This window comes from Heteronotia binoei, chromosome 17 (genome assembly GCF_032191835.1).
Source record: "Heteronotia binoei isolate CCM8104 ecotype False Entrance Well chromosome 17, APGP_CSIRO_Hbin_v1, whole genome shotgun sequence".
Classification (NCBI taxonomy): Eukaryota; Metazoa; Chordata; class Lepidosauria; order Squamata; family Gekkonidae; genus Heteronotia; species Heteronotia binoei.
In genome coordinates, this window is record NC_083239.1 from 56,187,568 (window position 1) to 56,215,300 (window position 27,733).

At 48.0% G+C, this 27,733-nt stretch overlaps 2 protein-coding genes across 2 annotated transcripts in view; one reads left to right on the plus strand and one right to left on the minus strand.

Moving 5' to 3' along the window:
• LOC132586353 (cytochrome P450 2G1-like) overlaps positions 1-27,733 on the plus strand; it is a 520,878-nt gene that overhangs the window by 202,408 nt on the left and 290,737 nt on the right. The window lies entirely within an intron of this gene.
• LOC132586364 (cytochrome P450 2G1-like) lies at positions 155-14,541 on the minus strand. Its single transcript, XM_060258402.1, is given in 11 exon segments — positions 155-440; positions 2,154-2,171; positions 2,174-2,276; positions 2,279-2,296; positions 3,579-3,766; positions 7,363-7,504; positions 8,404-8,580; positions 10,331-10,491; positions 10,837-10,986; positions 12,835-12,997; positions 14,368-14,541. Coding segments are annotated over 11 exon segments (1,476 nt in total). The 3' UTR covers positions 155-258.

Genomic DNA, 27,733 nt, shown 5'->3' on the forward strand with positions numbered 1-27,733 from the left:
CTCAAACAGAGCAAAGTCCTGATTTCACATGACACAACCACCCATTTTAGGTATCCAGAGAAGGACTGAGAAGATGAATCCAGACGAAGAGTCCAAAGCTAGGCAGCTCCGTTCTTGGAGAAAATATCTTGGATTTAGGGGGCTGAGGGCAGGAAAAGCATTTACCCATAAAACCTTTTAAGCATAGACATGCCACAGAACGTAGATGGAGAGATGAACAGGATTCCTGCAGCCAAACATCTGACAGAAAGGCCAACATCAGCGCTGGAGCATGGAAAGCTGGTAGAGAGGAGGCACCTTTCCGAGGTCGCTCACGCTGGGCTCGAGACTGATCTGCTCGGGGGGCACAGGCGACGTGAGGGTGAAGGCCTGCAGGGTGGCCGTGAAGAAGAGGAACAGCTCCATGCGGGCCAGCCCTTCGCCCAGGCAGACCCGCTTCCCTGGGGGGGAAACAGCCAGTCAGAACAACAGATGGACTGGTTGATTGACTAGCTGACGGGCCTAGTCACTGGCCTTAGAGTCATACAGTTGGAAGGGACCTCCAGGGTCATCTCGTCCAACCCCCTGCACAATGCAGGAAACTCACATTGGCTCATCTACTCACCACCGTATATCAGGGTTGTCAACAGGACTCTTGCCATTAATCTGGGAGTACTTTCACTTTCCACTGTCTCTGCTTTGCACTGCCACTAACGGGTGAAGCATTCCTTTCTGCCTAATCTCAAGGATGGCCAAGGTCACACCTGCAAGGGGCCTGGGAAGAACTCTGGGGGAGGGACTGCTTACTTTGTGCCTTTACTTTGAATGTATAACCATCTAAGCCTGACCTATAAGAAGGAGGCAAAAGCCTGCCAAAGCCAGTTTTCGCAAGAACTGTCTTGCTCTGACCTGTCATGTATCAATAAACAGCTATTCTTGCAATGGACTGTCTCTGATCTTTGAACTGCTGAGGACTTGACAAGAGTATAATATATGGGAGAGGAGAGCAGAACAACGAGCCAGAGATCTAGGCAAGTGTGGGCTCTTTCGTTGGAGGAAGAGGTCAGAGTTTTGTGTGTGTGGCTGAGGAAATGAGGCACAAGAGGAGAGAGAGGAAGGCTCCCTGCAGAAGATGGAATATAAAGAGGGGCACACCGGTATGGCTAGCTGCTGAGGTCCAGATATTCAGCTGAAAGTGACAAATTGGTACAGAGTAAACCCTGAGTGGGGAAAACCTGATATCCTTCCTGAGGGAAGCTTCACTGTGGACCGCAGAACGGAGCGCATTCCTAGGCCTAGACAGCAAACAAGGCCTCAGAAGCCTCAGAATGCTTTCACAATGAGCACAACTGCAGAGGGAGGGGAGAGGAGGCAGGGCTCTGTAGGACGAGGTCAAGACAATGGAACATAAGAACATAAGAGAAGCCCTGTTGGATCAGGCCAATGGCCCATCCAGTCCAACTCTCTGTGTCTCATAAGAACATAAGAGAAGCCCTGTTGGGTCAGGCCAGTGGCCCATCCAGCTCAACACTCTCTGTTCCACAGTGGCCAAAATCCAGGTTCCATCAGGAGGTCCACCAGCAGGGCCAGAACTCTTGAAACCCTCCAAATGCCCTCCCAAGCACCAAGAAGACAGAGCATCACTGCCCCAGACATAAGAAAAAGAGAAGCCAAGTTGGATCAGGCCAATGGCCCATCCAGCCCAACACTCGGTGTCACACAGTGACCAAAACTCAGATGCTATCAGGAGGTCCACCAGTGGGGAACAGAACTTCAAAAGCCCTCCCATTGCCCCCCCCCCCAAGCAAGCATACAAAGCTCCAGACAGAGTGTTCCATGTACTTTGTGGCTAAGAGCCACTGATGGGTCTCTGCTCCATATGTTTAGGGGGCTGCAAGATGACCAGAGGGAGGGGGGATCAGATATGGCCGTTCTAGTGCTTTTAGCAAGCACTTGATTCCAAAGACACAGCTACAAAAAGGCCCATTTAAAAGCTAGCAACTTCTTCCTTTCTCCTCACTGATCCGTGACCCCTCAGCAGTGACAAGGGCTGCAGCCCAAGGACGTGGAGCTTACTCATGCAAGAAGGCAAGATGACAGCCCACCCCGTGCCCTCCTGCTGGCCTGCCTTGGGGGGAACAAAAGCCCCCACCCCCCACCCCGCCCCCGCTTACCTGCCGAGAAAGGCATGAGGCATCTGCCTTCTGAAAGCAGCCTCTGGCGTCCAGGAACCTCCCGGGGTCAAACTTGTGTGGGTTGGAATGCTGCTCTGGGTCATAGTGCACAGTGGTGAGCAGTGTGGTAGGACATACGTGCCCTAGAGAAGGCAAAACAGGAGTTGGGGGGTGGGGAGAGAGAGAAGTGCAAGGAGGCTGCCAGATCCGGTGCCTGCGTGACCCCCAGAGGCTGAAAGTGGTTAAACGGTCACCTGTGAGTGGAGCATCTCTGTAAACGAGGCTTCTTAGGAGTGAACATTTATTTGGGATTTTCAATGAATAACTTGCTTCAGTGGGGGTGGGAAGGGCTGCTAAGTTGCAGCTAATTTACGAGGACCCTGTAGGGTTATCCAGGTAGAGGTGGGTTTTGCCATTACCTGCCTCTACGGAGCAACCGTGGACTTCCTTGGCGGTTCCCCATCCAGGTACCAACCCAGACCGACCCTTTTGAGCTTTTGAAATCTGATGAGATCAGGGAAGAAGAAGAAGAAGAAGACTGCAGATTTATACCCCGCCCTTCTCTCTGAATCAGAGACTCAGAGCAGCTAACACTCTCCTATATCTCCTTCCCCCACTACAGACACCCTGTGATGTGGGTGGGGCTGAGAGGGCTCTCACAGCAGCTGCCCTTTCAAGGACAACCTCTGCAAGAGCTATGGCTGACCCAAGGCCATTCCAGCAGCTGCAAGAGGAGGAGTGGGGAACCAAACCCGGTTCTCCCGATCAGATACTCAGAGCGGCTAACAATCTCCTATATCTCCTTCCCCCACAACAGACACCCTGTGAGGTGGGTAGGGCTGGCCCACCCAGGTCAGAGCAGAGACAATCAGAAGTGGCTTGCCATTGCTTGTCTCCAGGGCTTTTTTAATAGCAGGAATCCCTTTGCATATTAGGCCACACCCCCTTGATGTAGCCAATCCTCCAAGAGCTTACAGTAGGCCCTGTAAGAAGAGCCCTGTCAGCTCTTGGACGATTGGCTCCATCAGGGGTGTGTGGCCTAATATGCAAAGGAGTTCCTGCTACAAAAAGAGCCCTGCTTGTCTCTGTGTGGTGACCCTGGACTTCCTTGGTGGTCTCCCATCCAAATACTAATGAGGGTTGGCTCTGGTTAGCTCCCAAGAACTGAGGAGTTCAGACAAGACTGGTCCATTCAAGTCCGGGCAGGTTGTTTCTGGTGCCGCGAATTGCTATGAGGGACCAATTGGCACTTTACTGATAAAGGACAAAAGAATCAAGGACCTGCTCCAGCCACCCACTTAGAGTCAGGAGCTGAGGGGGAGATGGATCCAGCTTGAATTCCCAAGAGAAATCCAGACCTGGTGGAGGATAAGCAGCTGGATTCTTCTGACCTCTCTGTTCCTGGGGTGGGGGGGAGTGTCTCACCTTAGGGATGACGTATCCCCGGAAGTGGGTGTCGCGGATGACAGCATGAGGAAGGCTCATGGGCAGGATGTCACTGAACCTCTGGATCTCGTGCAGGACGGCCTCCGTATAGGGCATCTTGCTCCTGTCGTCGCCTGCGGGCATTCGGTCTCGCCCGATCACTCGGTCAATTTCCTCATGGATCTTTTCTGCAGGAACCGGTGGCAGAGATTAAAAAGTGAAGGGAAGTACTCTAAACTGGGAGAACACAGAATGGGCTCCGCAGACACTAGCACCCTTTCTCCTGGGACTCTTGGGCTCAGAACAAAACACCTTTTTCGGTCTGGGGTCTGTGTTTTAGCTTTCGGAAAATGGGGAGACTATATTTTTGAAACTCTTTGCTTTAGCCGCCACCCCACACATCAGCAAGTGGACACACACACACCCATTTAAATACGTGTCCTACTTCTCGAAAACAAGTTAAACAACTATTTTGCCCTGACAAGATATAAGGAACTTTTATATTCCAGGATGACAAAGCCACCAGGGAACACCTCCAGATGGCAAGATGTAGTTTATGGAAGGATAGAGTTTCTGCTTTCCACCCTAGAATTGCCTTCATGGACAAGTCAGCAAAAGTGGGCTGAAAGAATTCACTCCACCCTTGACCAAGTCCTTGAAGGGTTGTCCTATAGAGGATGGTGCAGAATTGTTCTCTGTGGCCCCAGAAGGTTAGTTTAGAACCAATGGGTTGAAATTTAAAAAAAAAAAAGGGTTTCCGACTCAACATTAGGAAGAACTTCCTGACCGTTAGATTCCTCCTCGGGAGGTGGTGGGCTCTCCTTCCTTGGAGGTTTTTAAACAGAGGCTAGATGGCCATCTGACCGCAATGCTAATTCTGTGAATTAGACCGTAAGAAGGAGGGCAGGAAGAATCATAGAATCATTGTATATTATAGCACTGGAAAAAGTGCAGAAAAGGGCAACTAAAGGTTTGGAACATTTTCCCTATGAAGAAAGGTTAAAACGCTTGGGGCTCTTTAGCTTGGAGAAACGTCGACTGCGGGGTGACATGATAGAGGTTTACAAGATTATGCATGGGATGGAGAAAGTAGAGAAAGAAGTACTTTTCTCCCTTTCTCACAATACAAGAACTCGTGGGCATTCAATGAAATTGCAGTCGGGTTAGAACGGATAAAAGGAGGTACTTCTTCACCCAAAGGGTGATTAACATGTGGAATTCACTGCCACAGGAGGTGGTAGCAGCTACAAGCATAGCCAGCTTCAAGAGGGGGTTAGATAAAAATATGGAGCAGAGGTCCATCAGTGGCTATTAGCCACAGTGTGTGTATATATATATATATATATATATATATATGTGTGTGTGTGTGTGTGTGTGTGTGTGTGTGTATAAATTTTTTGGCCACTGTGTGACACAGAGTGTTGGACTGGATGGGCCATTGGCCTGATCCAACATGGCTTCTCTTATGTTCTTATGTTCATAGAGTTGGAAAGTATCTCTAGGGTCATCTAGTCCAACCCTCTGCACAATGCAGGAAACTCACAAACACCTCCCCCTAAATTCACAGGATCTTCATTGCTGTCAGATGGTCATCTAGCCTCTGTTGAAAAACCTCCAAGGAAGGAGAGCCCACCACCTCCTGAAGAATTCTAGAATCCTAGAGTTGGAAGGGACCTCCAGGGTCATCTAGTCCAAACCCCTGCACAATGCAGAAAACTCACAAACATCTCCCCCTAAATTCACAGGATCTTCATTGCTATCAGATGGCCATCTAGCCTCTGTTGAAAAACCTCCAAAGAAGGAGAGCCCACCACCTCCCGAGGAAGTCTGTTCCACTGAGGAATTGCTCTAACAGCCAGGAACTTCATAGAATCCTAGAGTTGGAAGGGACCTCCAGGGTCATCTAGTCCAACCCCCTGCACAATGCAGGAAACTCACAAACACCTCCCCCTAAATTCACAGGATCTTCATTGCTGTCAGATGGTCATCTAGCCTCTGTTTAAAAACCTCCAAGGAAGGAGAGCCCACCACCTCCTGAAGAATTCTAGAATCCTAGAGTTGGAAGGGACCTCCAGGGTCATCTAGTCCAAACCCCTGCACAATGCAGGAAACTCACAAACACCTCTCCCTAACTCCACAGGATCTTCATTGCTGTCGGATGGCCATCTAGCCTCTGTTGAAAAACCTCCAAGGAAGGAGAGCCCACCACCTCCTGAGGAAGCCTGTTCCACTGAGGAATCACTCTAACGGTCAGAAAGTTCTTTCTAATGTTGAGCCAGAAATTCTTTTAATTTAATTTCAACCCATTGGTTCTGGTCCTGCCTTCTGGGGTCACAGAAAACAATTCCACCCCATCCTCTACATGACAGCCCTTCAAGTCCTTGAAGATGGTGATCCTATCACCTCTCAGCCGCCTCCTCTCCAGGCTAAAGAGTTGTATCAGCGCTTAGTTTTTGTGGCCCCTTCTTATATGTCCAGGGAAATCCTGTTCATCACTTTGGGGTCAGTCAGCAATTTTTCTCCAGGCCAGTCTGGCCAGGAATCCTGGAGGGTTTTGTGGGGGTTTTGCCATATTCTGTGCATGGAGCAGGGGTCCCTGGGGGTGTGTGGTGGGAGGTGTTTGTGAGTTTCCTGCATTGTGCAGAGGTAGGGTTGCCAAGTCCAATTCAAGAAATATCTGGGGACTTTGGGGGTGGAGCCAGGAGACTTTGGGGGTGGAGCCAGGAGACACTGGGGGCAGAGCCAGGAACAAGGGTGTGACAAGCATAATTGAACTCCAAGAGAGTTCTGGCCATCACATTTAAAGGGACAGCACACCTTTTTAAATGTCTTCCTTCCATAGGAAATAATGAAGGATAGGGGCACCTTCTTTTGGGGCTCATAGGATTGGACCCCCTAGTCCAATCATTCTGAAACTTGGGGGGTATTTTGGGGAGAGGCACTAGATACTATATTGAAAATTTGGTGCCTCTACCTCAAAAAACAGCTCCCCCAGAGCCCCCGAAACCTCCAGAACAATTCCCCATTATACCCTATGAGAATCGATCACATAGGGAATAATGAAGACATTTCCCTCTATCTCCCCCCCCCTCCTTTCTGGTGAGTCTGAAGCAGCGGATCAGCCTCTCTACTCACCATTTGCTGCCAGCTTCTTCACAGAAACACACACAGACACACCATCCTAAATTGAAGCCTTTCAAGTCAAGCCTCTGGAGGTGCAAAGGCACATGGTCCTTTGCGGGCGGGGCTCCCTCTCCCCCCCCCCCGCCAGCCAGCTGATTAGGGCGGGAAGCAGCCTGGGAAAACTGAAGAAAGGCTGCTGAGATCGGGGCTGGGTGGGAAGGGCCGCCATTCCCCCCCGCTTTCCAGATTTTTGGCTAGCGGGGGGAGAAGGCTCCAAATCGGGGGTCCCCAGGCAAGGCGGGGGATTTGGGAAGCCTATGCAGAGGGTTGGATTAGATGACCCTGGAAGTCCCTTCCAACTCTATGATTCTATGATGGTTAAGTTGGGGTTGGAATGTGCCATCAACCAAATCTACAAACCACGGGGACTCAGAAGCCCTTTGAATGGTCTTGATGTTTCTAGTGAGGGGCAAACAACCCAAACTGCAGTATACCAAGTGACACCATTATAATTTCCACCTCGCAGAAAAGTCTTTCCTGACATTTGGCCCCAGAGCTCTTTTTATCAGGAGGATCTGAGACTGAACCCAGGCTGTTCTGCATTCCCAGAAGGTGCTCTCTCCATGGAGGCAGAGTTGTCCCCCAGGATTCTCCCCCTGACCTTGTATGTGGGGATATTTCAGCAGGATGAGGAAGCCGTATCTCAGGGTGGTGCTGATGGTCTCCGTCCCGGCAAAGAATAAGTTGAATGTGGTCATCACCAAATTCTCCAGGCAAAATTCCGTCTCTGGGTTATGTTTTTCCTGTAAAGAGTTACGTGAGGAGATAGAAGAAGAAGAAGAAGAAGAAGAAGAAGAAGAAGAAGAAGAAGAAGAAGAAGAAGAAGAAGAAGACCACCACAGATTTATACCCCGCCCTTCTCTCTGAATCAGAGTCTCAGAGAAGCTTACAATCTTCTTTATCTCCTTCCCCCACAACAGACACCCTGTGAGGTGGTGGGGCTGAGAGAGCTCTGACAGAAGCTGCCCTTTCAAGGACAGAGTCTCAGAGCAGCTCACAATCTCCTTTTTGCCTTTCTCCCCCACAACAGCCACCCTGTGAGGTGGGTGGGGCTGAGAGGGCTCTCACAGCACTGCCCTTTCAAGGACAACCTCTGCCAGAGCTATGGCTGACCCAAGGCCATTCCAGCAGCTGCAAGTGGAGGAGTGGGGAATCAAACCCGCTTCTCCCAGATAAGACTCCGCACACTTAACCACTACACCAAACTGGCTCTCTAAGAAGAAGATATTGGATTTATACCCCGCCCTTCTCTCTGAATCAGAGACTCAGAGTGGCTCACAATCTCCTATCTCTTCTCCCCCCACAACAGACACCCTGTGAGGTGGGTAGGGCTGAGAGAGCCCTGACAGAAGCTGCCCTTTGAAGGACAACCTCTGCCAGAGCTGTGGCTGATCCAAGGCCATTCCAGCAGCTGCAAGTGGAGGAGTGGGGAATCAAGGCTGCTTCTCCCAGATGAGAGTCCGCACACTTCACCACTACACCCAACTGGCTCTCCAAAGTCATAGAAGGGCCCTGGATACCTGGATGAGAGCTCCCAAGGGCCAAATACTGACAATCAGGGCTCTGAGCGCCCAGGGTGGGGGCCCCATTATTCGATTTGCTATCCTACTAAATCCGTTTGCTTCTTAATGAATTACGGTACCTGCTCCATCTTTGCTAAAAAGCAGTCGATGTAATTCTGGGGCATGCAGGGATCCATCAAGGCCTTCCGCATCTCGATCCTTTCCAGAATGAAGCTGATAATTTCCTGGGAGCATTTGCTGCCCTTGTGGTGAGGTCCAGGAATTTTCTCCATGATCTCGGGGAACATGTTGTACAGCTGTGTGTTGGAGGAGATGGAGGGATGCTGTTGGTACATTAGCGTTTCTTTGCTAAGTGACCCCAGAAAGTTCCAGTTCCAAAAAGGTGGCCTAAAAGGCAACTTCTACATTTACTTCCTGCCACAATTGTCTCCACTATTCCTGCATATATGTTTGAGCTCTCTGCTGAGCTTAAGAAAGTTCCCAGAGTGATTGTGCCCCGGCCAACGCACCAAACCAAGAGAACATGGCCAATCACTCCTCTTCACTGTCCCTGAGTTGCACATGCAGATTCAGCTAGTTTGGAGACAGACTGCAAGAACTGCTAGCATCTCACAGTCAGCTGATAGTTTGGGCCCAAATGCAGCCTTCCGGTTCTCAGTTCTTTCTTTTCCACCCTTCCACATCATCCTGAGCTGCTTGTCTTGGGAGGAAGACCATGGACAAGAGCTCACAAACCACAGGAGAGAGAAGTTTCTCTTCTTCCTCCCTAGCTGCCCGCATCATCCTGAGCTACTGACCCAGAAGCCAGCATCATGGCTACAGAAGGGGGAGAGAGCTCTGACCAGTTATGGGTGTGGAATTCTTGTACCTAAACAGGAATTAACTAAGCATTTTTGTGCTGGAGTGAGCGATTCAGCATGCCTGGAGGGGCGTTACATCGCTCTAAGTGTGTCTAGGTGTTCTCTGCTTTGTCTTGACCTGGGAGCTGCCCTCTGACTCCTCCTCTCCCTTTGCCCTCTCCATCTCCTCCCATGGCCATCCATGGAGACACATCTCTCTGTGGATACAATGACCTCATGCTCCCACACAAATGATGCTGGACAAGATGGTCACTTGTAATAAAGTACACATGCGGAGACTGACCAGGAGCGAGATCTTGGAGTCATGGTAGATAACTCACTGAAGATGTCTGTCAACCAGACAGTATCATAATGCCCCTGTATAAATCAATGGTGTAGCCTCGTTGGGTAAACTGTGTACAGTTCTGGTCGCTGCACCTCAAAAAGGATATTATAGCATTGGAAAAAATCCAGAAAAGGGCAACTAGAACAATTAAGGGGATGGAAGAAAGGTTAAAACGCTTGGGGCTCTTGAGCTTGGAGAAACATCAACTGCAGCGTGACATGATAGAGGTTTACAAGATTATGCATGGGATGGAGAAAGTAGAGAAAGAAGTACTTTCTACCCCTCTCACAATACCAGAACTCCTGGGCACTCAATGCAATTGAGGCTTGAAACAGATCAAAGGAAGTCCTTCACACAAAGACTAGTGAATGTGGGGAATTCACCGCCACAGGAAGCGGTGGGGTGCAAGCAAAGACGGATAAAAGAGGGGATTGAAGCAGAGGTCTGTCAGTGGCTGTTGGCCATGAAGTATAGACGGAACACTTTGCCTGGGCAGAAATGCTCTGTATTTTTGGTGCTTGGGGGGCAAGAGTGGGAGGGCTTCTGGAGTTTGGCCCCGCTGGTAGACTTCCTGATGGGACCCGGGTTTTGGCCACTGTGAAGGACTGGATGGGTCACTGATTCAAAATGGCTTCTCTTATGTTCTTAATGTGAACTGGATTTATTCAAATAAATTTAAATGTGCCTTTTTTGCAGTATACTTCTTGGGAAATGTATTTACTGCACTCAGTATCACGTTTCTACGATTGAACTAACTCTATTACATCAACCAAATATCCCAATGCTGTGTTGGTGATTCTAGCACAAATTAGTAGCAGGGAAATGCAGGGTTTGATTATGGGGCTCTCCCACTGGCCTTACCTGAGCCATGGGTGAACTGGCAGCACGGAATCGTTCTGTTATCAGTCTGTTCAATATGAGGAATTTCTCATCGTCATATTCGAAGCGATCCCCAAAAACAACAGAGCAGATAACGTTGGATACAGCCCGGCTAATGATGAAAACTGGGCTGAAGGGCATCTCTAGTGGGGAGAGAAAGAAGCTATCTCTGCAAAAGGAAAGACATGCCCACTAAACTACTACCACCATATCCCGCCCTAAGTGTCATGGCTTCCCCCAAAGTATCCTGGGATTTGACTCAGCACTGAGCGTTCACTGCTAGCTCCTCTCCCAAAACCACATTCCCCTGTGGGCACAGAATGAACACTTTTACAGGTTCTGTGCAGTAGATATGTCCTAACAGTGTGATTCTACAAACACTTTCCTAGGAGTTAGCCCTGTTGCCCCACTGAATGCAGCCATTACGATTGCCTTCCAAGTCTTCCCCAGAGAGTGGAGGAAGGGGAAAGAAGTGGAATACCACTTACCTTCTGTTTTGTGGAGTGCCTCAACTAGGAATTGGGCCTCTGCTTGAATCTGCTCCTCGATAGATCGTTTTCCCATCCCAAAATTCCTCAGCGTGTGGAGAGAGAAGCGACGGAGGTGTTTCCATCGGTCCCCATTTGCAAATACAACCCCTGGTAAGGAGAATCCACATCTACTTCAGTTGCGGGACCTCCGTTGAGAGCGAAGGGCTCCCAAAGATATCTCAGTTGTTAATCACTGTAGACTTAACATTGGCAACTCGTGATATTCCAGAAGACTTTGAGAAAAACCTAGAATGTGTCCAGCAGAGGGGATGTCTTCCCTATTTCCAGCTTATAATGAATATTTCTTCTGGCCTTTATATCATAACCACACTGTCCACATTGTTAAACAGTACCCTTTAAATTCTGGCATTTGTATGTATGGAGAAACATGCCCCACTCAAGAATCCACTCCAGTGTTTCAATTATTGTGACAGCTCTCTGTCTATGGACGGGAGCCCTGCTGCAGAATGATAGAAGAAAGAAGGGAAGGGTGTATAAACAAGATCTTGGGGTACAAGTGGACTATAAACTAAATACGAATAGTCAGTGTGATGCAGTGACAAAAAAGACTAATGTGGTCTTGGGGTGTATCAACCGAGGTAGAACATCCAAATCACAAGACGTCCTAGTCTGCTGTGCACTGCATTGATCAGGCCACACCTGGAGTAAGGTGTGTAGCCCTGGAGGCCTCACTTCAAAAGGGATGTGGCCAGAATGGAGCAGGTGCACAAGGTGATCAGGGCTTCAGAGACCAAGAAACCCTATCAGGAAAGACTGACAGGCTTGGGAATGTTCGGTCTGCAGAAGAGGAGGTCGAGGGGGGAACATGGTTGCTCTTTTGAAGAATGTCAGTAGATATTACTGTCAGCTTGTATACATTGAAGTTTACTTTATTGCCTGAAATGTTTATTTACTGCTAACTGACCCTATAGCTTTTTGCTGCACTAACCATAGTGTTATAGAGGAATGTGAAGGATGGCCGGGGGAACTGACCCTATAGCTTTTTGCTGCACTAACCATAGTGTTATAGAGGAATGTGAAGGATGGCCAGGGAACGGATGTGCCAAAGGCCGTTTGAAGTGCAAAACATCTAACTGGTTCCCAGGCGCCTGGCAGAGACAAGCAAGGCCACAGCAGGGGAGGAGAGACAGACAGTGTAGGTGGAAGATAACAGATAGGCGCACTGGTTACTCTCAACAGAAGAGCCCCAGTTTTATTATGGGAAGTGATTTAAAACCCCTATGCTTTGATGTGTATCCTTAAATGCTCATGCTTGCACCCCTCTCGTTATTAGTATCAATGAACCTGCGTAGTGAATAGCATTGCTGTAATCAATAAATGGAAACTTTGTTTTAAACAAAGCCAAGACTATTCCTTCTTGAAACTTCAATGCCCCTTCGCTGACAATTACAGACCTTGATAGACCAAGAGTCTGGTTCGGTATAAGGCAGCTTGATAAATGATGGTGTGCAGGGGTGGAATTCTAACAGGGGCTCCTTTGCATATTAGGCCACACCCCCCCTATGTAGCCAATCCTCCAAGAGCTTACAAGGATCTTTTTAGTAAACTCTTGGAGGACTGGCTACATCAGGGTGTGTGTGGCCTAATATGCAAAGTAGCTCCTGTTAAAATTCCACCCCTGTTTGGGTGCATGCACAGACTTTGCATGGACTTGAGGCTCGTTCAGATATCTGAAAAGTTTCCTGCATTTTCTGCACCAAATGTTTCTAAGTTACTGTAATAGAATGCACAGATCTAAAATTAACAAGCATCTCTTAAAAACCTCTTTTTTGTGTATGACATCGAAGGATATCTTCATAACTGGGAGCAGGCCTGGCACAGAAGGCAAAGAGAGGCTTTGGAGCAGTCAAGCTCCTTCCTTCTGAAGGGCTTTGCTGTAACCTCCCCATCTTCCTCTAAAAACGCCTGAGCTCCCGCGCTACCGATTTCCCTCACCATGCTCATTGAAATCCTTGGAGAAGGCTGGTAGCTGCCCGCGCCCGCTGAACTCCTCCGCTCGTTCCACCAGGGCCTCCTTCACCACCTTGTAGCCGCACAAGATCACGACCCGCCGAAATCCCAGGTACACGGTGAACACCGGCCCGTACTCCTCACTCATCTGCCCAGAGAAAAGCGTCAGTCCCCACATGTCCCGAAGTTATTGTGTGTCTCAAAGGGAGAGACAGAGAGAGGAAGTCGAAAGCCAAAGCTCCTAATTCTAATCCTGTTTTTAGTGGTGGCGATGGAAGGCGTTATCAAGGCTAACTTATAGAGACTCCAGAGGGGTTGTCAAGGCGAGAGACATTCAGAAGGGGTTGGCCCTTGCCTGCCTCTGCGTAGCAACCCTGGACTTCCATGGTGGTCTCCCATCCAAAGAGTACCCAGGGCTGATCCTGCTGGCCCTGAAGAGATCAGTCTAGCCTGGCCCATCTAGGCTAAGGCTTAAAAAAACATGAACCCCTCTATTTGGAAGAAGTTTTTAATTTCCATCAAGGAATGCCAAAGTACTTAGCATGCTTTTAATATTTACAAAAGTGAAGCCGCAGCATCAAAACTAACGCTTAACAGATTTCTCTGTTTAAGTGCCCCTCAAAATAAAAAAAAAGCTGAAAACTTTGAAACATTCATGCATGAACTTCAGATTTTCAGATTTGCACACAACTTCGTTCCAGCATTTCAGGCTCTCTTCCCTCAACGGGCCCCAAGTGAAGCCAGCAGCATTCCTGCCCAGTGGAAAGAATTTTCAAAGAAACCTTTTGGGGACCAAAGTTGAGAGAGCATTTCTTGTGACCTCTGCCCTGCTTGCACATGGTGCTGGGCGTGAGGAGGGGTCTCATGCTCGTCTCTCTCCCCCTCAAGTCGGCATGCCTCTTAAGATGCTAAATTCAAGACCACCCTACTTTACCAATCACCAGGTGAACACTGCGATGAGAAGCATGGCACCGTCCCTTGCTTCGGTTTCTGCCCTGGGAGGCAAAATGTCAGTAAAAGGTGACCTTCAGTTATGGTTGCCAATCTCCAGGTAGAGGCTGGAGATTTCCCAGGATTATAACCAATCCATTATGAGGGACGGTGGCTCAGTGGTAGAGCATCTGCTTGGGAAGCAGAAGGTCCCAGATTCAATCCTTGGCATCTCCAAAAAAAGGGTCCAGGCAAATAGGTGTGAAAAACCTCAGCTTGAGACCCTGGAGAGCCACTGCCAGTCTGAGAAGACAATACTGACTTTGATGAACCAAAGGGCTGATTCAGTATAAGGCAGCTTCATATGTTCATGCTACAGAGCTCAATTCCTCTGGGGGAAATGGCAGATTTGGACGGTGGACCTCACTGAGGTCCCTCCTTGTGTTCCCTGAGCTCTGCCCCTCCCCCAAATCTCCAGGAATCTCCCAGTCTGGAGCTGGCAACCCTATCTTTGGCCCAGGAGCCCTGGCTTCAAAGAACCTTGCTTGCAGGCTAAATGTTTTGCCTGTCCAAGGGTCTGGGACTCACCTTCATGAGGGACTTGATGACATTCTTGCGGTCCAGTTGGAGGAAGTTGCCCAGGAGGGGGAGGGGGGTGGGCCCGGGGGGGAGGAGGCCTTTGCTCACAGTGCCCTTCCCCCTCAAGACAAGGAAGACACAACAGACAACGAGGAGCAGCAAGAAGGCTGACAGAGTCTCCATTTGGAATGCTGGAAGCTTCAGCAAGACCTGCACAGATGAAGAGCGTGGCTTTATAAGGTGTGTGGTACGGCTGGCTTCCTTTCGGCATACGTCACTAAAGAGGGCAAGTTATCTGGTAACCAGCTCTTGAGCTGGGTTTCCAAGCATTTCCCAAGCTCTGCCACTTCCCGGCGGAAAGGTGCTTTGCTTCGTGACCTAAGGACAGGGCCGGATTAACTATTAGGCCAAGTAGGCATCGGCCTATGGGCCCCAAGCCTTTAGGGGCTCTGGGCCAACCTCCCCCCTGGTTTCCCCCCTGCTTGCAGTCCTCCCAGCCTGCACACACAGCCAGCAACTGAGCGGCTCTTTCCCCGACTTGCCTCGTGCAACTGCTCCTGGAGTAGACAGCCAGTTTGGTGCAGTGGTGAAGTGCGCGGACTCTTATCTGGAAGAACCAGGTTTGAATCCCCACTCCTCCACTTGCAGCTGCTGGAATGGCCTTGGGTCAGCCACAAGAACATAAGAGAAGCCATGTTCTCTTATAGCCAATGATGAACCTCTGCTCCATATTTTTATCTAACCCCCTCTTAAAGCTGGCTATGCTTGTAGCTGCCACCACCTCCTGTGGCAGTGAATTCCACATGTCAATCACCCTTTGGGTGAAAAAGAACTTCCTTTTATCCATTCTAACCCGACTGCTCAGCAATTTCTTCAAATGCCCACAAGTTCTTGTATTGTGAGAAAGGGAGAAAAGTCCTTCTTTCTCTATTTTATCCATCCCATTCATAATCTTGTAAACCTCTATCATGTCACCGCGCAGTCGACGTTTCTCGTGTTTTAACAATTTATTGATAGCATATGGTTACAAAACTTAATTATTTCTTAATTATTTCAGTACTAACCCATATGACATTTCAATCCCCCCTCCCTCCAATGTTGACTTCCCCGAGGTTATAAATTCAAGTTCAATACTAAAGGTACTACTAACTGATCAAAATTCAATATATATATTCTCTTTTCTTTTTTTTTCTTCTTTTCTTTTTCCCTCAATAATGCTAAAAAAATGTCCAATGTCTTTTTACTTTCCACTCTTTCTCCATATATCCTTTAAATTTCCTCCACTCCTTTTTGAATATCTCCAAATCATAGTCTCTTAGTGTTCTAGTTAGTTTGTCCATTTCACTCCACGATAAAACTTTCATGGTCTAGTCCCATTTCTCCGGTATTTTTTCTTGCTTCCAAAGCTGCGCGTACAATGTCCTAGCAGCTGATAGCAAGTACCAAATTAGAGTCCTGTCTTCCTTTGGAAATTTTTCTAATTGTAATCCAAGCAAAAACGTCTCTGCAGTTTTCTTGAAGTCATAGCCCAGAATTTGGAGATTTCTTGTTGTATCATCTTCCAGTATTCTTTCGCTTTTTCACAAGTCCACCACATATGGAAGAAAGAACCTTCATGTTTTTTACATTTCCAACACCTATCCGACATTTTCTTGCTCATCTTAGCCAGTTTTTTCGGAGTCATATACCACCTATACATCATCTTAAAACAGTTCTCTTTTATACTCTGACAAGTTGATATCTTCATTGAGTTCTTCCAAAGGTGTTCCCCTGCATCCATTTGTATTTATTCACATTGATTGCCCATTTGACCATTTGAGACTTTACTACTTCTTCTTCTGTAGACCATTTCAATAATAGCTTATATACTTTTGATATCAGTTTTTCATTATCACCAAGCATGACCCTTTCCAGTTCTGTTTGTTCTCGTCTAATTCCCTCCGATTTAATATCATTTTCCATCAAGCTTTTAATTTGTTGCATTTGAAACCAGTCATACTTATTATTTAGCTCTTCCGAGGATTTTAATTCAATTTTGTCTCCTTGAATCTTGAGCAGTTGATTATATGACATTTCTCTTTCTTCATCGGATTCAGCTGTTATTTTTATTACTTCTGCTGGGACTATCCACAGCGGTTTTCTCTCGTCCCCGTATTTCTTATATTTTATCCAAGTACTTAGTAAAGTATTTCTAACATAGTGGTGAGAGAAAAAACCGTCCATTTTATTCTTCCCATAATACATGTACGCGTGCCAGCCGAATTTATTCCCGTGGGCTTCTAACCATAAAGGTTTTTTATCTAACAGCATTATCCAATCTTTGATCCATGTCAAACAAACCGCATCATGATACAATCTTAAATCAGGAAGTTGAAAACCCCCTCTCTCTTTGGCATCCGTTAAAATCTTCATCTTAATCCTTGGTTTCTTTCCGGCCCAAATAAAGTCAGAAATTTTCCTTTGCCATTTGTTAAATTGTTTGGCATCTTTTACAATCGGGATGGTTTGAAACAAATACATTATTCTTGGCAAAATATTAATCTTGATTGCAGCTATCCTGCCCAGTAAGGACAAGTTAAGCCTATTCCATTTCATCAAATCTTTGTCCATCTTACACCACAGTTTTTCATAATTATTTTTGAATAGATCAATGTTCTTCATTGTTATCTCTATTCCAAGGTATTTAACTTTGGTTGTGACTTCACAACCCGTCACCTTTTGTAATTCTTTTATTTTATTTGGTTGCATGTTTTTACATAAGAATTTCGATTTCTCTTTGTTTATATATAATCCTGCTAATTCTCCATACTCTTTTATCTTAGCTAGCAACAATGGTGACACTTGAATCGGATTCTCCAGTATAAACACTATATCATCTGCAAAAGCTTTGTATTTATAAGAGAATCTTCTGATTTTTAAACCTTCTATTTCTTCGTCTTTTTGAATTTGTTGTAGCAGAATTTCAAGAGTCATTATAAACAACAATGGTTTTAGCTTGGAGAAACACAGTCGACGTTTCTCCAAGCTAAAGAGCCCCAAGCGTTTTAACCTTTCTTCATAGGGAAAGTGTTCCAAACCTTGAATCATTCTAGTTGCCCTTTTCTGCACTTTTTCCAATGCTATAATATCCTTTTTGAGGTGCGGTGACCAGAATTGTACACAGTATTCCAAGAGCCATAGCTCTTGTAGGAGTTATCCTTGAAAGGGCAGCTTCTGTCAGAGCTCTCTCAGCCCCACCCACCTCACAGGGTGTCTGTAGTGGGGGAAGAAGATATAGGAGATTGTGACCACTCTCTGAGATTCAGAGTACAGGACGGAAAATAAAATATCTTCTTCTTCACCAAGTTTGCCTCTCTCTGCCTCTTCCCCACAGCTTTGTCAAAGGGCCTTTTGAGAAGGTGCTCAAACTCTGTGATAATTTGTGAGGGGGACCCAAGATTTTGACTGCCTAGGGTAGGGTTGCCAAGTCCAATTCAAGAAATATCTGGGGACTCTGGGGGTGGAGCCAGGAGACATTGGGGCGGAGCCAGGAACAAGGCTGTGACAAGCACGACTGAACTCCAAGGGAGTTTTGGCCATCACATTTAAAGGGACAGCACACCTTTTTAAATGCCTTCCTTCCATAGGAAATCATGAAGGATAGGGACACTTTCTTTTGGGGCTCATAGAATTGGACCCCCGGTCCAATCATTTTGATACTTGGGTGGTATTTTGGGGAGAGGCACTAGATGCTATACTAAAAATATGGTGCCTCTACCGCAAAAAACAGCCCCCCCCCCAGAGCCCCCGATACCTCCAGATCAATTCCCCAGTATACCCTATGAGAATCGATCTCCACCTAGGGAATAAGGAAGTGCCCAGCAGACATTTCCCTCCTCTCCCCACCCCTGCTTCTGGCAACTCTGAAGGGAGGGATTGGCCTCTCTACTCATGAGCTGCTGCCAACTTCTTCACAGACACCCCATCCCAAGAGGAAGCCTTTGCAATGGGAGACTAGAGCCTCCGGAGGTGGAAAGCCACATGGTCCTGTGGGGGCGGGGCTTCTCCCCCCCCCCCCCGCCGGCCAGCTGACTGGGGGCGGGAAGGAGCCTGGGAAAGCGGAAGAACCCCCACTTGGACTTGGGGATTGGCAAGCCTAGCCTAGGGGCCTCCACACAGGATTGGATCTACATGTTTTTCGAGGGGGGGGGGAATTAAAAAATGACGCCCCCTTATGGGCCATTCTATCTTGTGGTCCCATAGAATGCAATGGACTCCATACCCAATTTGGTGCCCCCCCTCCGTCGGCGCCCGGGGCAAGCACACGCCCCGCCCCTCTTAGATCTGGCCCCGCCTCCACAGGGTTTAATCCGGCACTGCCTAAGGATCCAGGCTGACCTGGTCACTATGCACAGACTGTCCACTGTCGATCCTAACGTGAAGACTGGTGATTCTGCCAAGGCTGAAGAAAGCCCCGAAGAGAGAAAAGGTGCCAAAGAGATCATAGATATCAGTTAAACATTAGCAGGCAATTTGGCTCCTTCTGAACTGCTTGAGGACAGAGCCAAGATGCAAGAAATCTGATTTCACCTCCTTTTCAAATACCGTCAAAAGAAGAAGATGATATTGGATTTATACCCCACCCTTCACTCTGAATCTCAGAGCCTTAGAGTGGCTCACAATGTCCTTTCCCTTCCTCCCCCACAACAGACACCCTGTGAGGCAGGTGGGGCTGAGAGAGCTCTCATAGAAGCTGCCCTTTCAAGGACAGTGTCTCAGAGCAGCCTACAATCTCCTTTCCGTTCCTCCCCCATAACAGACATCCTGTGAGGTAGATGGGGCTGAGAGAGCTCTCATAGAAGCTGCCTTTTCAAGGACAGTGTCTCAGAGCAGCCTACAATCTCCTTTCTCTTCCTCCCCCACAACAGACACCCTGTGAGGTGGGTGGGGCTGAGAGAGCTCTCCCAGAAGCTGCTCTTTCAAGGACAGAGGCTCAGAGAGGCCTACAGTCTCCTCTCTCTTCTTCCTCCACAACAGACACCTTGTGAGGCAGGTGGGGCTGAGAGAGCTCTCACAGAAGCTGCCCTTTCAAGGACAGAGTCTTAGAGCGGCTCACAATGGCCTTTCCCTTCCTCTCCCACAACAGACAACCTGTGAGGTGGGTGGGGCTGAGAGAGCTCTCACAGAAGCTGCCCTTTCAAGGACAACTCTGCGAGAGCTATGGCTGACCCATTCCAGCAGGTGCAAGTGGTGGAGCTGGGAATCAAACCCAGTCCTCCCAAATAAGAGTCTGCACACTTAACCACTGCACCCAACTGTCTCTCAATTTTTAAACAAGGCTAATTTTTAAGCAGTGGCACATATTGGGAGAAATCCCTGGTTCTGAGTCTAAACCTCTAGTTGGTTTTAGATGGACCAGTAGCATAAAAGACGTGGTGGAACACTCTGACAACAGATGTCTAGAACCCTTCTGACCCTCTGCCACAGTAGGATGTTTTTCCTGCACTAAATGCAAACTCTGCCCTTTAGAGAAACAAACTAAGGATTCTGTTGACCAGGAAAATAATACCAAGAGTCCTCTTAAGTTCTTTAGCACATGTTCAATGAGGACTGTGGTCTATGTCATGGCTTGTGGTTGCAAAAAACTGTACATTGAGGGTTAAAATGTTTGAATGTTTTGTGGTATATTCAAGTAATTTTCATTAATTTTCCACAGTTTGGGCTTGTGTTACTCCCTGGAGGTTGGCAACCCTATAAGCATTATGGACCAGCAAAGCAATGAACAAACCATTTTTACTTCCAGTCTGGGGGAGCCTCAGGGCCCGTGGCTGAGTCCGCAGTTGTGTCCCATGAAGTTCTGCACAATCGTAAGCATGGATGGAAAAGCAGATTTCATTTTCATATGAAGAGAACCTCATTAGCCACAGAGGAGCCTGAAAACATTTCCACTGCTGTGGTGTTAACCACGGAGTCTGAGAGAACATGTTGGTGCTCTTCAAGAAAATGGCTGTCAGTCTAGCCATCTATCTGTTCATCCTTCTGTCATAAGAACATCAGAGAAGTCATGTTGGATCAGGCCAGTGGCCCCTCCAGTCCAGCACTCTGTGTCACACAGTGGCCAAAACCCAGGTGCCATCAGGAGGTCCATCAGTGGGGCCAGGACACTAGGAGCCCTCTCACTGTGCCCCCCCCAAGCACCAAGAATACAGAGCATCACTGCCCCAGACATAAGAACATCAGAGAAGTCATGTTGGATCAGGCCAATGGCCCCTCCAGTCCAACACTCTGTGTCACACAGTGGCCAAAAAACCCAGATGCCATCAAGAGGTCCATCAGTGGGGCCAGGACACTAGAAGCCCTCCCACCTTGCCCCCCCAAGCACCAAGAATACAGAGCATCACTGCCTCAGACAGAGAGTTCCAACAATACATTGTGGCTAATAGCCACTGATAGACCTCTGTTCCAGATGCTTATCTCCATCTCTTCATCTCTCTCTCTCTTCCAAAAGATGTCTGCATTTGATATCATAGTTTAGCAAAGTCGAATGTCAACCTTTTGTGTCCTTAAAGCCACATGCGGTGCTTTGGGTTCCAAAGAAACAGCCATGCACAGAGCAGGAGCGGGGTGAATCCAGGACTCGCCCTTGCCTTTTGCCGTGTCACAGGACTGGCAGAGCGCCAAGGCTGGGATCAGCTGCCCATCTCTGAAGGAGCCAGCGGAGCCTGCAAGGGGAAGTCACGTGCCAACCCGAAAGCATGCAGAACAGGGAACTTTCCACACCTGTTCCCCATCTTGGCCCCTGAGACAATCAACACCAAACACCCTGCCGGGTGATGGATGATCCGCCTTAATTAAAGCCGCGTTCCTCGGGGGCAAACCACACCACCCAGAATGTGCAGGGGAAGGGGGAGGATGCACAATGGCATCACCAGTCCTGGTTAGAGAGGGAGGCTGGAGAGAAAGAAAATTTTAAAAAACATACAAAATCTTACAAGGGGTAATTTAGTTTCAAAAACAGCCAGAGAGAAGACTCCCTGAATCCTGCCCAGGGAATGGCAAAGGGAGGGATAACTCTTTTCCTGCTTGAACCCCCTTCCACACACACACACAATTGCTTTAGCTTTCGCCAAGCAATGAACATCTGTCTGTTTTCTTTGCTAGAGCTAAGTGGGGAGGGAGTCCGTGGTGACAACGGAGTAGAGAAGAATTCACCCCTTCCCCATGCCAGTCTTTCCACAGCTGCGCTATTGGGAAACTTCTTTTATAGAGATCGCTTGCAAGGCAGCAAATAGCTCAAGTCTCCCTGCAAGATTTCAGTGACAGTCAAACAGTTTAGTTTTTAAAAAGGTAAAGGTAGTCCCCTGTGCAAGCACCAGTCGTTTCCGACTCTGGGGTGACGTCGCATCACAACATTTTCACAGCTGACTTTTTACGGGGTGGTTTGCCATTGCCTTCCCCTGTCATCTACACTTTCCCCCCAGCAAGCTGGGTACTCATTTTACCGACCTCGGAAGGATAGAAGGCTGAGTCGACCTGGAGCCGGCTACTTGAACCCTGCTTCCGCCGGGATCGAACTCAGGTCAGGACTACAGTACCACAACTTTACCACTCTGCGCCACGGGGCTCTTAGCTTAGTTTTAGCACTGGAAAAAGTCCAGAAAAGGGAAACTAGAATATATAAACCAAAGTTTATGTAAAGCACATTAACCATAACACCTAAACAAATACACATTTCATTCTAAAAGCGAAATAGGCGCAAATTAAGTACTAAGTCACAATACTAAAGTGCAATATTCTATAGGTATATAATCCAAATTTGTTTCTCAAGAAATCAGTCTTTTAGCATCCAATCCAATAAAAACTTTCAAAGGAGTAAAAATTCCTTGCTTGAAAATCTCACTGCTCCTGCAGAATGATAAAAGTGCAACATCTGCACTTGCACTTTTAAATCATTCTGCAGGCGCAGGACCAGTGAGATTGTTAGCAAAGAATTTTTACTCCTTTGAAGGTCCCTTCGCCACTGTGTATCATAAAGTTTTACCACAAATTCTAGAGCATCCCTGGTGCGACCATAGAGTTTTACAGCAAATCCTAGAGTGTCCCTGGCATGACGTGAGCTCTTTGGAGGCAGAGATCCCCCAGTGGCCTGCTCCCATGCCAGCAGGTTGGGGCCCTGGAGGGAGCTTGTTAGCCTTACGGGTTGGCTGTTGATTTAGGCAGAAGGGGCATTTCAGAGAAGGATATCTGAGGGTACCTGAGCAGCCCTTCCTGTCCTGCAGAATCTGTTGCAGAAGGCCTGGGAGATGCTGTGGTTCTCTGGCTGGGCACCTGCTGCGCCTGCAGAATGGGCCCTGATCCCTGCTGCCACCTCCACGTAGAGAGAGTGGGGGATGGTCTTTCTCTCCCTAAGGACTTGCTGCCTGGTCGAGTGGGCAGGGCTGGGCTGGCTCCTTAAAAGTTCCATTGCTCATTTCTGACAAAACAAAACAAAAACTCTGAGTGTTTCCTCAACGTCACAAGGCACTGGACTCCCCGGCCAGACTTCTTCTTCCCCTCCTGCAGCCCCCCTTGAGAACCCCCTCCCCTCCCGAAGGTGTGGTCGCCTACTTAAGAAAGCCAGGAGGGCCCATCCCAGATAAAGAGATCTGATTTCTGAGAACTAGACTTTGGGGAACTGGCCACACATTAGCGCATCCTCCACCCTGGATCTGAAGCCTTGACTGACACCAGCAAAAGCACTTTCCCTGTCCGTACCTGTTGGAAGAGACTCTCAGGGATTAGGGTGGCTAATCCCCAGGTGGGGGCAGGGTTTGGAGGCCCTCCCCCTGCTTCAGGGTCATCAGAAAGCGGAGGGGGGAGGGAAATGTCTGCTGGGCACTTCATTATTCTTTAGGGAGACAGATTCCCATAGGGCATAATGGAGAATTGATCCATGGGTAACTGGGACTTGAGGGGGCTGTTTATTTGAGCTAGAGACACCAAATCTTCAGCATAGCATCCGGTGCCTCTCCCCAAAAGACCCTCCAAGTTTCAAAAGGATTGGGCCCGGGGGTTCCAATTTACGAGCCCCAAAAGAAGGTGCCCCTATCCTTCATTATTTCCGATGGAGGGAAGACACTGAAAAGGCGTGCAGTCCCTTTAAGTGTGATGACCAGAACTCCCTTTGGAGTGCCGTTGTGCTTGTCATTACCTTGCTCCTGGCACCACCCCCAAAGTATCCTGGCTGCACCCCCAAAGTCCCCAGATATTTCCCAAATTGGACTTGGCAGCCCTACAAGGAGGGAGGTGGGGGCATGAGACCCTGAGAGTGCCCAGCCATGGCACTGCTTGGGACAGGGGGTGGAGGCAGGATTGCCCACTCCCTGGGCAGGGGTGGAGCAGAGATGTCCCAGGATCACAGTGCTTCCAGACTATGGAGATCACTTTCCCAGGAGAAAATCTATCTATTTATGGACGGCCGACCGGTCTGCGCCCCAGAAAATCTAGACCGGGCACTACAGGCCGTGGCTGAGTGGCTCAGACTGAGTGGACTGAGACTGAATCCTGCGAAGACAGAGGTCCTTTGTTTGGGCCGTTGAGGACCGGGGGGGGGGGAAATCCCCCTGCCGGCTTTTGACGGTGCGCCGCTGACGGCGGCGGACAGGGTCAAGAGCCTGGGGGTGCTACTAGAGCCATCCCTAAAGATGGAGGCTCAGATAGCGACCACTGCCAAGTCCGCGTTTTTTCATCTTAAACGGGCAAGGCAGTTGGCCCCCTTCCTGGACCCCGACGACCTAGCAACAGTGATCCACGCTACGGTCACCTCGAGGTTGGATTACTGTAATGCCCTCTACATGGGGCTGCCCCTGTGCCGGACCCGGAAATTGCAGCTGGTGCAGAATGCTGCGGCCCGGCTGTTATTGGGCCTCCCAAGGTGGGGGCACATTCGGCCAGGTCTTCGGGCTTTGCACTGGCTCCCAATAACATACCGAGTCCGGTACAAGGTGCTGGTCATTACCTTTAAAGCCCTATATGGCCTGGGACCTGCCTACCTGAGGGACCGTCTCTCCCCACATGTTCCCCAGAGAGTACTGAGGTCTGGGACTCAAAACCTTCTCACCATCCCCGGGCCTAAGGAAGTCCGTCTCAAGTCAACCAGAGATAATGGCTAGGCTTTCCAAACCTCCCGCTCTGGAGGGAGACTTCTGGGTTCGCAGCCTCATCTCCCGCTCTCCAAAACTCTGGAAGCGGGGGTGGGGTGGAGGGGGGGGAGAACATACTTTTAGGCTTCATGTTGTAGAGCTCCTGAGCCGTTTGCAAAATGTCTGCCCCTTTAAGGCTGGGCAGGAAGCAGGAAGGGCTTCTGAGAACGGCCCCTCCCTTTCTTTTGCTTTCGTTTTCACAGGAAGTAGAGTTGTCCGGAGGAAGATCTGGTAAGTGTGTGTGTGTGAGAGGGAGGGGGCAGGGGATTCCCTAGTTTGGAGGCCCTCCCCCCCTTTAGAAAGCGTGGGGGAGAGGGAAATGTCTACTAGGCACTCTATTATTCCCTATGGAGAACGATTCCCATAGGGAATAATAGGAAATTGATCCATGGGTATTGGGGGCTCTGGGGGGGCTATTTTTTGAGGTAGAGGCACCAAATTTTTAGTATAGCATCTAGTGCCTCTCCCCAAAATACCCCCCAAGTTTCAAAACGATTGGACCAGAGGGTCCAATTCTATGAGCCCCAAAATATGGTGCCCCTATCCTTAATTATTTCCTATGGAAGAAAGGCATTTTAAAAGGTGTGCTGTCTCTTTAAATGTGATGGTAAGAACTCCCTTGGAGTTCAATTATGCTTGTCACATCCTTGTTCTTGGCTCCACCCCCAAAGTCTCCTGGCTCCACCCCCAAAGTCCCCAGATTTTTCTTTAATTGGACTTGGCAACCCTAACAATGGCCCCTACATGGTGGAACCAGCTACCGGAAGAGGTGAGGGCCCTGCGGGATCTTACTCAGTTCCGCAGGGCCTGTAAGACAACCCTCTTCCGGTTAGCCTGCGCCTGACTGGATAAATGTAGCTTATCTGTGAATTATATTGTATAGTTTTAATGCTAAGAATTTAAGGTTTTTAGGTTTTTAAATGCTTCGACTTTTTAAATGTAATAACTCTGTACTTTGTTTTATTGTTTTATCGTTTGCTGTGAGCCGCCCTGAGCCATTCTATGGGAAGGGCGGGGTATAAGTTATAGAATGAATGAATGAATGAATGAATGAATGAATGAATGAATGAATGAATAAATAAAAAACAGAGATTCGAGTCCAGGAGGTCCTTAGAGACCAACAAGGTTTCCGGGGGTGGGGGGGCGGGCGCTGCGCTCTCAAGAGTCAGAACTCCCTTCATCGGGTATCTGGCAAAGGCTCTCGAAAGCTCATAACATGAAAATCCCATTAGTGTTGAAGAAGCTCTTGTATCCTCCAATCTAGCTGTCCTACTGAAAACCAATATGGATTCCCTCTGAAACAACCTCTAGGAGAAAATGGCTGTTTTGGAGGGGGGGCTATATGGCAACACATATCACTGCTGAGGGCCCCCCCCCACTACAAAGACTCTGTCCTCCCCAGGCTGTACCCCCAAATCTCCAGAAATTTCCCCAATCAGAGTTGGCAACCTGAGGCCATGGGGCCCAATTACAGCCAAAGAAGACGAAGAAGACGAAAACGAAGAAGAAGAATTTATGCCCTATTTATTTATTTTTATTATTATTTATTTATTACATTAAGCTTATATCCCGCCCTCTCCGCAAGCGGACTCAGGGCGGCTCACAACATTACATTGCTACCATTAAAACCAATAAAATATATAAAACATAATTACATATTTAAATTATTTAAAAACCATTTCATGGTGAATACAGTACTTTGAATCTCAAAGTCTCAGAGTGGCTCACTATATCCTTTACTTTCCTCCCGCACAGACATCCTGTGAGGTGAGTGGGGCTGAGAGAGCTCTCACAGAAGCTGCCCTTTCAAGGACACTGCCCACCCACTGTATATAGGTCTGTTCACTGTACCCCATTCCATGGTTGGATGAAGTATGTACGCATATGAACATAAGAACATAAGAGAAGCCATGTTGGATCAGGCCAATGGCCCATCCAGTCCAACACTCTGTGTCACATAAGAGAAGCCATGTTGGATCAGGCCAATGGCCCATCCAGTCCAACACTCTGTGTCACACAGTGGCCAAAATACACACACACACACACACACATTGTGGCTAATAGCCACTGATGGACCTCTGCTCCATATTTTTATCCAATCCCCTCTTGAAGCTGGCTATGCTTGTAGCCGCTGCCACCTCCTGTGGCAGTGAATTCCACATGTTAATCACCCTTTGGGTGAAGAAGTACTTCCTTTTATCCATTTTAACCTGACAGCTTAGCAATTTCATGGAGTGCCCATGAGTTCTTGTCTTGTGAGAAAGGGAGAAAAGTACTTCTTTCTCTACTTTCTCCATCCCATGCATTATCTTGTCAACCTCTATCATGTCACCCCGCAGTGGACGTTTCTCCAAGCTAAAGAGCCCCAAGCGTTTTAACCTTTCTTCATGAAAACTTCCATTCTGAATAAAACTTGGTTGGTCTTAAAGGTGCTCTTGGACTCCTACGTTGTTCGAACGTATCAGATCTGTTCTTGAGCGCAATCCCAGGGGACAAGCGCACCTTGCTGTCAATTATGACAAGGATAAATAATTAACTTTTTTGTCCTCAGAAACCCTGATGCTTGTTCAGGTAAGAACTGGATTCCACAAAGCCTCTTTTGGGGATGATGCCAGTTGTTCAAGAATTCCTGCTCGATGGCAAATTCGGATAATGGCAGCCTTGTGCTGTGGTTTTCACAGGAATGACTGAGAGGAAGGGTTCCTGCAAGTGACAGAAAGGGGGGTTCTCTGTGAATTGACACATGTGTCCATCTAGACACACAGTGACCCTGTTCAGACGCACAGTAGAATCAGATGTCGCTGCTGTTTCCTTCCGGATTTAAAGTGGCTGATCAGACAGCAACATCTGTCTCCGAATATTAACTCGTGGTAGCCCCCCCCCCCCCGTCCTTTTCAGAACTGGATTATTTTGTTACCTGCTCCTTTGTGGTGTTTTTTGAGTTCTCCCGTTTCACCTCGTAGAAACCATCTGGATAGTTCTGCTGATATATATATATATATATATATATATATATATATATATATATATATATATATATATATATATATATATATATATATATTTTAAATTTTAAACGATTTTATTAAGACATGAAAATGGCTTACAATCCATAAAACAAGAAGTTTACAGTTAGGGTCGACGGAAAAGTTCTGCTGAGATATTAACCAACTGCCGGATGTCTGACGGCTGTCCCAGAGCAAAAGGAGCCTCAG